At 44.7% G+C, this 13,261-nt stretch overlaps 1 protein-coding gene across 3 annotated transcripts in view; it reads left to right on the top strand.

Moving 5' to 3' along the window:
• The window catches only part of MERTK (MER proto-oncogene, tyrosine kinase), a 148,080-nt gene that overhangs the window by 56,853 nt on the left and 77,966 nt on the right, over positions 1-13,261 (top strand). For all 3 annotated transcript variants that reach the window (XM_086700566.1, XM_086700567.1, XM_086700565.1), the window contains exons 3-4: positions 3,041-3,141; positions 5,129-5,302. In XM_086700566.1, the coding sequence (XP_086556692.1) occupies positions 3,041-3,141; positions 5,129-5,302 (275 nt within the window). The remainder of the gene's footprint in view (positions 1-3,040; positions 3,142-5,128; positions 5,303-13,261) is intronic.

Genomic DNA, 13,261 nt, shown 5'->3' on the forward strand with positions numbered 1-13,261 from the left:
TCTTATCATCAGTCCAGCTCCTGGGCCTGGCCTCAAGACAATGACTCCTCTTCTAAAATGAATCTGTGAAATAAGTGGAAAGGACCCCATCTTTGGTAGCCATGACCTTGTTTTTTGGTTTGTTTTGTTTTATTTTTTGTTTGTTGGTTTGTTTTTGCACTGCAAAGAAAACTAGACTGCTCAGCCATGCAGAATCTTCAAGAGCTCCTAGAAGCATGTGCACCATTCAGCCCCTGGCTGATACTCATGCTGGTCCAGGCACCATTCTGGACACCTGCTTCTCTCCCTCTTTCTTCCTGCCACCATGACATCCAGGGAGATTTATTAGAGGAGGGTCAGCTAACCCCTTATTTGGAGATATTTGTCCTGTGAAGTCTCTTTCCATGTTCTCCCAGTGACCTCTAGACATTGTGACCTTCAGCCCTGCCCTAAAGCATGGATGGAGAGATCTGGCCTTTCTTTGAAATCCTGAGTCCTCCCCAAGTCCAACTTCCGTTCATCAGGTGCAATTCCAAAATTATATCACTCCCGCACAGGAGTGAGAGGAAAGGGGAAGGCAAAGTATTCTGAGTCAGTGGGGCACTGCTCAGATTGGCACATCAGAAAGTGCAGGTGATAGATGATAGTCACATTATTGGGTAATATTAACCCAAGAAGCTCTGGTTCTCCTCATTCTGATTGACACCATTCTTTTTTTTTTTTTTTTTTAATGTTTGTTTATTTTTGAGACAGAGAGAGACAGAGCGTGAGCAGGGAGGGGCAGAGAGAGAGGGAGACACAGAATCGGAAGCAGGCTCTAGGCTCTGAGCTGTCAGCACAGAGCCTGATGAGGGGCTTGAACGTACAAACCACGAGATCATGATCTGAACCGAAGTACCAACTGAGCCACCCAGGGGCCCCTGATTGACACCATTCTTGATGTGTATTTTACTTACTCTTTATCAGAAGCTAAAAGGGAACTGCAACATGGTATCACTGGGGAGAAGTTGTAATTTAAAATGTTCTATGTTTGTTCTGAAAACCGTGTGTTCAAAACCGTGTGTCCAACCTCAAGTCCAAGGGGCCTTGCTGTGGCAAATTGGCTCCTGATGCCGCTGTGCTGTTTGTTTATCCTGGCGGCTGCCACCTGTGGGCTGAGATGGCGTCCCCTCTGACCTTGCCAGCTTCCTGGTCTCTTTTAAGCATTAAGCTTCAGGCCTTGATGGGTTGAGGGATGGGTATTATTTTGCTTTGGGATAAATAAGTTGTATCAGGGAACAAGCTACTAGAAAGGAAGATGGACCCCTCCACAGTTTTCTTCTTTACTTTCTTTCTCTAGCCACAGCCTGTGCTCTGTCTGATGAGCACAGTAGAAGAAATCAGTGCCTTTGGGTCAGTGAAGGTGTCCCCCGCTTTGAGAGCGTTTGAAGGCATTTCAAAGAGTTCCTCATGCCCTCACCCCTTCCCACACCCAGCTAAGGGCAGGTTTTGCCTAACTTCTTGTGTGTAAACATGTCTGAAGGGTGGAAAGCAGGATTCTGAAGCTCTTAGAGCTAAGGCCACCTGTTTATAGCAGATACTTTACAACATGTAGTGTTCAAACTATAGTATAAGGAAAACGAAAGAAAGGTGATCTATAATAAAATAATACGAATGTGAACATATAGATGCCTGGCATGACCACTCCAGGAGAGATCATAGAATACACAGGGACTTGCACCCTGGCACGCCCCTCACGCACGTGGCAGCCGCAAATAGGGAGGTGCTGTCCGTGATGTGAGTCATGGCCAAGTTCCAAACAGGACAAAGGGATGGCAGCCCCCATTTTCAGGTAATTGCAGTCCTGGGTATTAGGTGGATATTAAGACCAGACAAATTCTTTGTGTGTCTATAAATGGAATTGGGTTCTAGTCTCAGAAAGTCATTTGGGTTTTGGAACAGTTGCCCCTGGCCCCTAAAAACCATGGTGCCTCCTAGTTATTGTGCCCACATAAAGCAACCCTACAGGGGCGCCTGGGTGGCTCAGTCAGTTGAGTGTCCGACTTCGGCTCGGGTCATGATCTCGCGCTCCGTGGGTTCGAGCCCCGCATCAGGCTCTGTGCTGACAGCTCAGAGCCTGGAGCCTGTTTCGGATTCTGTGTCTCCCTCTTTCTCTGACCCTCTCCTGTTCATGCTCTCTCTCTGTCTCAAAAATAAATAAATGTTAAAAAAAAAAAATTAAAAAAAGAAACAACCCTACAAATTTGCAGCAAAATGCCTTGATGGGGCAATACCCCAACATAGAGAACCCTGGTACAGAGCCTTCCATAGAAGGCAAGAGGAGGGACAGCATATGTGTTAGTCATGTTTCTTCAGAAAAAACAGAACCAAAGAAGGAACGAGAGAAAGTTATTTTAAGGAATTGGCTAATGTGATTGTGGGTGCTGGCAAATCTGAAACAGGCAGGGCATCAGCTGGAGACCGAGGGAAGAGTTGATATTATAGTCTTGAGTCCGAAAGCAGTTTAGAGGCAGAATTCCCTCTTCCTTGGAGGACCTCGGTCTTTGCTCATAAGTATGGCTCTCAGCCGGCTGGATGAGGCCCACCCGTGTTGTGAAGGGTAATCTTTACTCAGAGTCTACTGATTTAAATGTTAACCACATATGGGTGCCTGGGTGGCTCAGTCAGTTGGGTGTCTGACTTCGGCTCAGGTCATGATCTCGCAGTTTGTGGATTCGAGCCCCACGTCGGGCTGTGTGCTGACAGCTCGGAGCTTGGAGTCTGCTTCGGATTCTGTGTCTCATTCTCTCCACCCCTCCCCCACTTGTTCTCTGTCTCTATCTCTCAAAAATAAATAAATGTAAAAAAAAAAAAAATTAAATGTTAACCACATCTGAAAAATACTTTCACAGAAACATCTAGAGTAATATTGGGCCAAATATCTAGATGCCATGACCTAGCCACGTTGACACAGAAGATTAACACTCAGAGCATATGATAAAGAGGTTGAAGAATGTTCTTTTCCTATAGCAGAAACTCAAAGGGTATTCAGTGTAAATATCTCTATGTGTTTTCTTTGAAGCATAACCAGTGTGCAGCGTTCAGACAATGGTTCATATATCTGTAAGATGAAAATAAACAACGAAGAGATTGTGTCTGACCCCATCTACATCGAGGTGCAGGGTAAGTCCAGAGGCTACAGAGTGACCTGTATTTATTGCTTTGCATATAAAACTCTAGAGTTTAGCATGCTCATTTATAACTCTGTAATCAAACTTTGCAAATTCATAAGCACTGACATTTTATAAGGTGATCCTCTTTTTAGACTTCAGGTAATAATAAATAAATGGCATGAATTCAATTCTCAAAGTTTTAGCTCTATCCTGAGCAATAGGGCTGAGATAAAAAACAGATTAGGGACTCCTTTGTCCTCAGGTTATTTACAGTTTAGAAACCTGGAGACTTTTCTGGAAGTGATATGCATTCCATTATCTGGTTCTCAGTGCTGGCACCAGGTACCCTTCGCCTGGTCTAGGGATGATTGGCCTATTATTCAACATCAGTACATGTGGATGGTGAAGCCGGGAGGGTGAGTGGTTTTCCTGAACTGGGTCAGCAGCTCAATCTGGGACTCATTTTGGGCCCTAGGATTTGTCAGGTAGATGGTTCGGTGCAGTTCCATGACGTGACATAAGACGGGCTCAGTGTGGGTCCGAATGAGACGTCGACTAGAAGAAGGCGGTCTCTGCCCTCAAGGAACTTGAACTGCAGTAGGGGATGTGAGCTGATGGCTAGGTGAGCCCGGGTCTTGGGGCGCATGCCTGGTTCTGCAATGGCGGTGCCTGTCGAGGAAGCCTTCAAGGAGGAAGCACCTCTATTCTCACCACAAGTTGTCATTCCTCACCAGCCCACGGGCTGCCTCCAGGGCCCTTGCATCTTGGCTTTCTGAGATACCCCTGCCAGCAGAAACACCCAAACACCTTTCTTTTCTACTTTCTCCTGACCCGCCTCACCACAGGCTTTAGAAAAAACAAATGGTTGGCTTTTCAGGGAAGTTCAACCAGAACTGTCCCACAAGGAAAGCCTCCTCTGCTACCCATCCTTTTGCAAACCTAAACCTCATACGCACTAATGCTGCAGGAGGCCTGAGGTGGGGAGGCCCCTCAGAGGAGTCTGTGTTAGCGCTCTGCTCTAGGCCCGTCCCAGGCTGGACAGCTAATGCCTCCTCAGGGTTATGTCAGCACCAGCCCTAGGGGAAAGTGGGGGTGTGGAGGATGGTAGTGTTCCTACATTTGCTGTAAATGTTGGGAAAATGTTGAGAGGACATTTAACTTGTCAGAATCCCAACAAAATGCCCAGGGCAGGATCACATTAGGTCCAAATGGAGTTTTGCAAAACTTTGAGATAGGAATAAAGAAGCCCATTATGCCACTCCCACATCATTCCTTCTGGGACCAGATCTGTGAGTTCCCAATCCTCAAAGAACATGGCTTAAGTGCCTGAGGACGGTTAACTTGACTTGTTAATTTTTTAGCATATGCTCCAAGTACGTACTCACTGGCTTTCTCTGAGGTATTTCTAAAGTTCCATTCCTTATGGCCTCGATTCTGAATAACAGTCAAAGATCTTAGGATTGGAAGTGTGTAACTGTGTCTACACTGTTATCATTAGAATGCACTTTGAAAAATGGCCGGCCCTGTATAAGCCCTGTACAAGTGTACAGATGTTTAAATTCATTATCATTCATCTTAAAGGGACACACGCAGTGGATTGTCCTCAAAAACAGGTGGACCTATTACGTGGCTTTGTTTTCACTCCGTGTGTGATTTGGTAAGAAACACTGAAAAACGTGCCAGCCTGTCCCTGGAGTTGGAATAATGCCTGATTTCAACACCGCCAGGCCTCCCTCCCTTCTGGTAAAACCAGTTCTGAATCACCATCATAACCCCTTTGAGAAAGTGTCCTAGAAAGCCGGCTGGAGCTTGTTGGGTAAGAATTAGCTTCTATTCTTTCTCAGCCAACTTTCAGAAGGTGCAAACTAGCCATTTCAGACCAGGGGTGGTATGTAAAGAAATCTATTGCCAAGTTCTAGAACAGTCTCCATTCCCCTTGGGGCTCTGCCTTTGCTTGAAGATCTGAAACATTCTTTCCCTGAACTCTTTCTCCGCAGGACTTCCTCACTTTACTAGGCAGCCTGAGAGCATGAATGTCACAAGAAACACAGCCTTCAACCTCACCTGTCAGGCCGTGGGCCCTCCTGAGCCCGTCAACATTTTCTGGGTTCAGAACAGCAGCCGTGTTAACGAACAGCCAGAAAAATCCCCTTCTGTTCTGACTGTGCCTGGTAAGTCCGAGTCGTGTGACTTATTTATTGTTTCCTTTCTAATAGTGAGAGGGATCACAAGTTTGGTGACCACTGCCTTGCATTAGCAGCGGATAGAAGAGAATGAAACGCAGGTGTGGCAGCTGAGGTGAGGGTATGTGGAAAAGAAACCCCGGGAGTGAGAATTCACAAGCCAGGGCTGGGGAGTGGGTGAATGCCCTGAAGGGTGTCTGTGGTTAAGTTAGCGAAGTGGCCGGAGTCCCTGAGCCCAGGCAGGGGGAGTCTTGCTCATACCTCCCATACGGCGCTTGGCTGGCCTGGCAGGCCATGCACTTCAGGAAACCACTTGACGCAAAGACCCCTGATGTGAGGTTTGACAGCAGGGAACCCCACTGGTCACGCGGCACTGCTGTGGGATGACTGAGTCATTGTGGATTGTGGCCGCGCTGATGGTGGTCATCTTGATTCCCATCCAAATGGAAGTATCTCGGCTTCATTCCCGTCACCTCCCTGACAAGGCTCTTGGAGTCAATGCCCTTGCTGTTTCCCGTGCTACGAAAGCCGGTGGACTCCTCTCTGGCTTCTTTTCAGCAACATCTAGCAACATCTAGCAAGGGCACCACCCCCAAATCCTTCCTTTCTTCATGCAGTCAGCGACCATCTTGCCAGGGAGTGCTGTATCCCAGGGGCTGTTCTAGGTTCTGAGAACACAGGGGTGAACCTCTGGCAACAGTCTTCCTGGCTTCCTTCCCACCCCACTGCTTCTCCTCTGCCCTTGACAGGCGCATCCCTGGACCCACTTCTTTTCACTCTGAGACAGTCCCGCCACCCTGGGAGAGTTCCTCTCTGTCCTTGGCTTCAATACTATCTGTGCAACGGTAGCCTTGGGCTTTGTGTCCTGGCCCGGCCCTCTCTTCTGAGGTCCAGGCTCATGTATCCAAGTGCCTCCTTGGCATTTTCACTTGCTGGTACATAAGTATCTTAAAATGAAACTCCTGTTCCACCTCCTCTCCACACTCACTTTGCCCCAGAATTCCCCATCTTAGTAAATGGTATCACCATTGGCCCAGCCTTCCTCTTTCTCATTCTTCATGCCAAATGCATCAGCAAGTTCTGTCCATTCTGCTTCTACAACGCATCCTGAATCTGTTTTCTCTCCTTCCCTGCTCCACACCGCTGCCAGCACCCTACCAGTGCAGTAAGTAGCTCCCTAACTGGTCTCTTCGCTTCCAGCCCTGTCCCCACTCCAATCCATCCTCCTCAGTGGCTCCCTGTAGTCTTAGACTGTCACTCAGACTCATTCCTGTCCCTGCCCATCGGCCCTGTGAGCTCTGGCTTCCGCCCGACTCTCCAACCCAACCCGACGCACCTTCTTCTCCCTGCTTATTAAGCACCGGTCATCCTGATTGTCTGTCATTTCCTCAGACACATTGCCCTCCTTCCTGCCTCAGGACCTTTGCATCCTTTCTTCTGTCTGCCTGCACTGTTCTGCCCTCTGCCCTCTGCCCCATGACACAACTCAAATATTACTTCTTCTGGGAAGCCTTTCCTGGTCATTCAACTATTTTCGGACCTTCCCACCTCTTTATGGACTCCCAGTCATGTGTTGCACTCGCCACAGTCTATAATCACCCCATTTATTTCTGTAGCTTCCTTGTCTGTCTTCTCAGAGAGTATATGCTCAGCAAGGACAAGGACTTTGTCTGTCCCAAGGCAGTGCCTGACTCATAGAAGCACTCACTGAATATTCATGGCAAGGATAGACCAGCAAATGAATGCCAGCCCCTCGGTTTTATCTCTGGATCATTTTCCTAACTCCTGACTCCACGAGGAATATTAGGGTTTTCTCTCCCTCCATCTGAATTATTTTTGAGTCTCCCCAAGAAGCTGATAATCAAGCTACTTTTTAGTTTCAAAGTCAATTTGGAAAATACACCCCACCCCTGCTAGGATGGTAACTCTGAAGTCCTGTAAAGACATTTGTTTTTATTGAGGTGAAACTGACATACAGTTAAGTTGTGTAGAATTTAAATGCACAACTCAGTGAGTTTTGATAAATGTAGACACGCATGTAACCACCCCTTCAATCAAGGCATAGAACATTGTCATCACCTCGGAATGCCCCTCAGGCTCCCTTCCCATCAGTCCCCACCTCTCATAGACAATGGTGTACTGATATCTGTCATCACGGATTAGTTTTGCTAGTTCTTTTTTTTTTTAATGTTTATTTACTTGTTTTGAGAGAGTGCACGCTAGCCGGGGAGAGGGAGAGAGAGAGAATCCCAAGCAGGCTCCTCGCTGTCAGCATAGAGCCCAACACGGGACTTGATCTCACGAACTATGAAATCATGACCTGAGCCGAAATCAAGAGTCGGATTACTTAACCAACTGAGCCACCCAGGCAGGCGCCCCTGTTTTGCTAGCTCTTGAACATTAAATAAATGGAGTCGCAAAGTGTATATTCTTTTGTCTCAGGCTTCTTTCCCTCAATGTGACATTTTTGGGATTCATCCGTGTTGTTGTAGGAGTACTTTGTGCTTACTGCTAATAGCGCTGTTACGGTATGGATATGCTACATTTTGTTTGTCTGTGTGGTGAACATTTGGGATGTTTACAGGAGTTGGCTATGATAAAGCAGCTACAGATACTTGTGTGCAAGTTTTTTGGGAGACATATGTTTTTATTTTGTTTTGGATAATACCTGGGAGAAGAATTGCTGGATCGAATACTAGGTATATGTTTAACTTTTGAAGAAACCACCAAACTGTGTTCTGAAGTTACACCAAGTTCTATTCCTAGCAACAGTGGAGGAGCATTCCAGATGCCCTATCTACATCCTTGCCAACGTTTGCTATGGTTAGTTTTTTCATTTTAGACACCCTAGTGGATGTGAAATGGTAAATTTTCAATTTGCACTTTATTTCCCTAATGTCTAATATTAAATTCTATTTAGAAAAGATGTTAGCATTTTTTTTCTTGTGCTTATAGACCAGTCATATATCCTCTAGGTGAGGTGTCACTTCGGGTCTTTTGCCTATTTTCATATAAATCTTAGAATCAGCTTGACAGTTTTGCAAGAGTCTGTTGTGATTTTGTTTGCAATTTTTTTTTTTTTAACGTTTATTCATTTTTGAGAGACAGAGAGACAGTGTGACTAGGGGAGGGACGGAGAGAGGGAGACACAGAATCCGAAGCAGGCTCCAGGCTCTGAGCTGTCAGCACAGAGCCCAACGCAGGGCTTGAAGTCACAGATTGCGAGATCATGACCTGAGCTGAAGTCGGACGCTTAACCGAGCCACCCAGGCACCCCGCAACTCTATTTTTTTTTTAATTGTTTTTTTTTTTTTGAGAGAGAGGGAGAGTGCATGCGCATGGAGCGGGGGCTTAGGGGGCAGAGGGAGAGAAAGAATCTTAAGCAGTCTTCACACCCAGCATAGCAGGGCTCGATGTCACAACCATGAGATCATGACCTGAGCCAAAATCAAGAGTCAGATGCTTAACCAACTGAGCCAACCAGGCACTTCTGCAATTGTACTGAATTTCTAGATCAATTTAGGGAGAGATCACATCTTAATAATATGGAGACTTCTGATCCCAGAACACACACTGTCCATTTATTTAGGTCTCCTTTAATTTCTCTCAGGAATTTTTTTAATAGTTTTTGATGTAGAGGTCTTATAGGTCACTTGTTAAAGGGATTCTTAAATATTTTATGTTGCTGGTGTTGGTAAGTAGCACATTTGATTTCATTTCCCAATTGTTTACTATTAGTATATAGAAAATAAATGAATTTATGTATGTGGATCTTACATCCTACAACCTTGTGACATTAATGTATTAATTCTAAGAGGGCTTTATTGTTGTTGTTTTGTAGATTCCTTGGATTTTCTATGTAGACATGTCACCTGCAAGAGACATTTACTTCTCACCTGCAAGAGAGTTTTACTTCTATCTGTCCAATCCTTGTCTTTTTATCTCTGTCCCTTTCCTTATTTTAGTGGCCAAGACTCCAGCGCAATGCCAAATAAAAGTGGGGAGAGTGGACGTGTCTGTCCCAGTCACCAAGTATGAAATAAACTGTGGGTTTGGGACAATGCCTTTCACTAGGTTGAAGATGTTTCTTTCTATTCTCAGTTTGCCAAAAATTGTATTTTTTTATCATATGATCATAAGAACTCAGGAAATATTTACAATACTTAATGATTACAGTTTTGTTACAAGACATACGCCTTGGGTGATATCTGGGAGGGTCCTCAGTGCAGAGCTTCTGTGCCCTCTCCTCTTTGAATTAGGGTGTTTCACCCTCCTGGCAGATCCAGGAAAAGGCCACTCTACTAAGCTTTGGGGAGCAGATTTTTTTTGTGGAGGTTTCCTTACATAGGCACTTCTGATTAGATCACTGGCCATGTGGGGGCACTTGGGTGACTCAGTTGGTTGAACATCCGACTTCAGCTCAGGTCATGATTTCATGGTTTGTGGGTTCGAGCCCCACATTGGGCTCTGTGCTGACAGCTCAGAGCCTGCAGCCTGCTCCAGATTCTTTGTCTCCCTGTCTCCCTACCCCTCCCCTGCTTGCCCTCTGTCTCTCTCTCTCTCTCTCTCTCTCTCTCTCTCTCTCAAAAATAAACAAACATTTAAAAAAAAAAAAAAAAAAGAAAGAAAGAAAGCCTAAACCATTGGCCATGTGATTGAACACAATCTCCAGACTCCTCAACCCTCTTATCACATGGCTGGTCATTCTCTTGACCAGTTTCTGTAGGGGCCAATTGTGAGTCACCTCATTAGTGTAACAAAGCCACTCCTGTCACTCAGGAAATTATAAGGGACAAAAGCTAAATTCCTTATTGTACAAAAATGCTTATGAGGGAATTGGGCTGTAATTTTGTTTTTGTAGTGTCAGATTCTGGTATCAGCGTATTGTTGACCTCATAAAACTAGTTAGGAAGTATCCCTACCATCTCTATTTTCTGAGAGAGTTTAGTGATGTTGGTGTTGTTTTGAATATTTATTTTATTTTTGAGAGAAAGAGAGAAACAGAGCATGAGCAGGGGAGGGGCAAAGAGAGAGGGAGACATAGACCTCTAAGTGGGCTCCCTGCTCCGTGATGTCAGCACAGAGCCTGATGCGGAGCTCGAACTCATGAACGGTGACATCATGACCTGAGCCGAAGTCAGATGCTTAACCAACTGAGCCACCCAGGTGCCCCGGTGTTGTTTTGAAAAGACACGCATAAGTTCAGTGGAGGCCACGGTGATGTGTTTTGGACACAATATTCTTGGTAATGCAGTTTGCATTACTTTTTTGATGAAGGCTAATAGTTTGAGGTTAACTGAAATCCTCAGGTCTTTTATCTCATCAGTTACTCCAAAGTCAAAGCTGTCCTGGTTCTTTTTTTTTTTTTTAATGTTTATTTATTTATTTTGAGAGAGAGAGAGATGGAGAGAGAGAATCCCAAGCAGGCTCCAGGCTGCCAGCACAGAGCCTGATGTGGCGCTTGAACTCAGGAACTGTGAGATCATGATCTGAATGTAAATCAAGAGTCAGATGCCTCAGGGCGCCCGGGTGGCTCAGTCTGTTGAGCGTCTGACTTTGGCCCAGGTCATGATCTCACAGTTTGTGAGTTCGAGCCCCACGTTGGGCTCTGTGCTGACAGCTCAGAGCCTGGAGCCTGCTTCCGATTCTGTGTCTCCCTCTCTCTCTGCCCCATCCCCACTCATGCTCTGTCTCTCTCTGTCTTAAAAATAAATAAAACATTGAAAAAAAAAATTTAAAAAATAAATAAATAAATAAATAAATAAATAAATAAAACATTTAAAAAAAAATTTTTTTTAAGAGTCAGATGCCTAACCAACTGAGGCACCTGGGTGCCCCAGAGCGCTCCTATTTCTTGTGTATGTATTATTTTTGGAATTTCAGCCTACCATTTATCCTTACAAAAATTTAAGCCATTGACTCAGCCCACTGAGGCCACTTGGAACCTCATTTCCCTCGTTGGTTAACAAATCATCCCCCTGCTTTGTGCCAGCTGCCGTTTGTGTCTCTTTCAAGTTGTTGATGAAAATCTAGATTTTATTCTAACCAAGGGCAGAGTCCAGTGGTCTGTTGATAAAGGCAGCCTCTGAGTTGACATCAGTTCATTAAATCAACTTTCTTGGCCACTGTTTAACCACTAGTAAATCTGCTTGGTTTTCTTTTTCACCCCATTTATTTCTGCAACTTATCTTCTGAGATGTTCTCGATACCTTGGGCTAATAACTATCACAGAATGTCTGGAAACCAGCTTGGAATTCATCCTGAAATCAGACCTGATTTGTTGGTGAACCTAACTCCTAGATGTGACAGTTTTCTGCATTCTTACAGGCACCAGTTTGATAGCCCTCTCTTCCTCCCCATTTTTTTATAATGTTTATTTATTTTTGAGACAGAGAGAGGGTGCATGTGGGGGGAGCGGGGGGAGAGGCAGAGAGGGAGACAGAAGATCAGAAGCAAGCGCTGTGCTGACAGCAGAGAGCCCGATGTGGGGCTTGAACCCAGGAACTGTGAGATCATGACCTGAGCCAAAGTCAGATAGTTAACTGACTGAGCCACTCAGGCGCCCGTTGATAGCCCTGTCTTAAGTTTTGCTATGGATTTCTCTCTCTCAGTGATCCTGTCCTTACCAGGATCAGTAGCATTTGATGAAACTAGGGACAAAATCTATCTCTGTTCCTCTGCAACTTTTCCTCGTTTGTGTTTTCTTAGAAAGTAGAAGTGTGTTTCTGCGATAATATCTGCAAAATCTTTTTCATATCCAAGGCTGTATATAATTTGTCTCTGATGGGAGACCTGATTTATTTCTAAATGGCGGTATACTCTTAGAACTACAACCTATCTTGGGTTTCAAGTTCACTACAATTTTTATTTTACTTTTTTTTAACTTGAAGATTTTTTTTCTTTGGTAGAGAAGATAGGAGTAAAATAGAAATAGAGCAGTTTGGGGGCACCTGGGTGGCTCAGTCGGTTAAACGTCCGACTTCAGCTCAGGTCACGATCTCGCGGTCCCTGAGTTCGAGCCCCGCGTTGGGCTCTGGGCTGATGGCTCAGAGCCTGGAGCCTGCTTCCCATTCTGTGTCTCCCTCTCTCTCTGCCCCTCCCCCGTTCATGCTCTGTCTCTCTCTGTCCCAAAAATAAATAAACGTTAAAAAAAAAAAAAAAAAGAAATAGAGCAGTTTGTAGCCTAATAGTGTGTTTTTAAAAATGACATGGAACTGTTAAGCTACATATGTGATTAACTTACATAGAACTACATGCATGCACACGCACACGCGCGCGCACACACACACACACACACACAAACGAGTCTATGTATGATTGGTAAAATCTAAGTAAGCTTTGTGGATAGTACGAATGTCAATTTCGTGGTTTCGACAATGTGCTATGGTTATATAAGATGTTAACATTGAGGAGGTAGGGTGAAGGATACATGAAACTTCTCCCTATATTTCTTTAATTTTTTTTTAACGTTTATTCATTTTTGAGAGACAGAGAGAGCATGAGTGGGGGAGGGGCAGAGAGAGAGGGAGACTCAGAATCTGAAGCAGGCTCCAGGTTCTGAGCCTGATGCAGGGCTCGAACTCAAACCGGGAGATCATGACCTGAGCCGAAGTTAGATGCTTAACCGACTGAGCCACTCAGGTGCCCCAACTTCCCCCCTATATTTCTTTACACCTTTCTGTGAATCCATAATTACTTCAAAATGAAAAGATTTTTAACTTTATTTCACATAACTATTAAATGCTTCCATGTTTAAAATGTAGAAAATTCAGAAAGTATTTTTACATCTCATTACACATTTATAATTATGACGAAAACACTGATGTGTTTCCTTTCAAACTTTTTCTGTGAATATATATACCCTTGGGTGGATGTAAGTATATAAATTATTTTCCTTCAAATTGGAGTGATAAGACACGTGCAGATTAATTTCAGCCTTTTTGTTAC

The sequence above is a fragment of the Puma concolor genome, chromosome A3, assembly GCF_028749965.1.
Source record: "Puma concolor isolate L17-30 chromosome A3, mPumCon1.1.hap2, whole genome shotgun sequence".
NCBI lineage: Eukaryota > Metazoa > Chordata > Mammalia > Carnivora > Felidae > Puma > Puma concolor.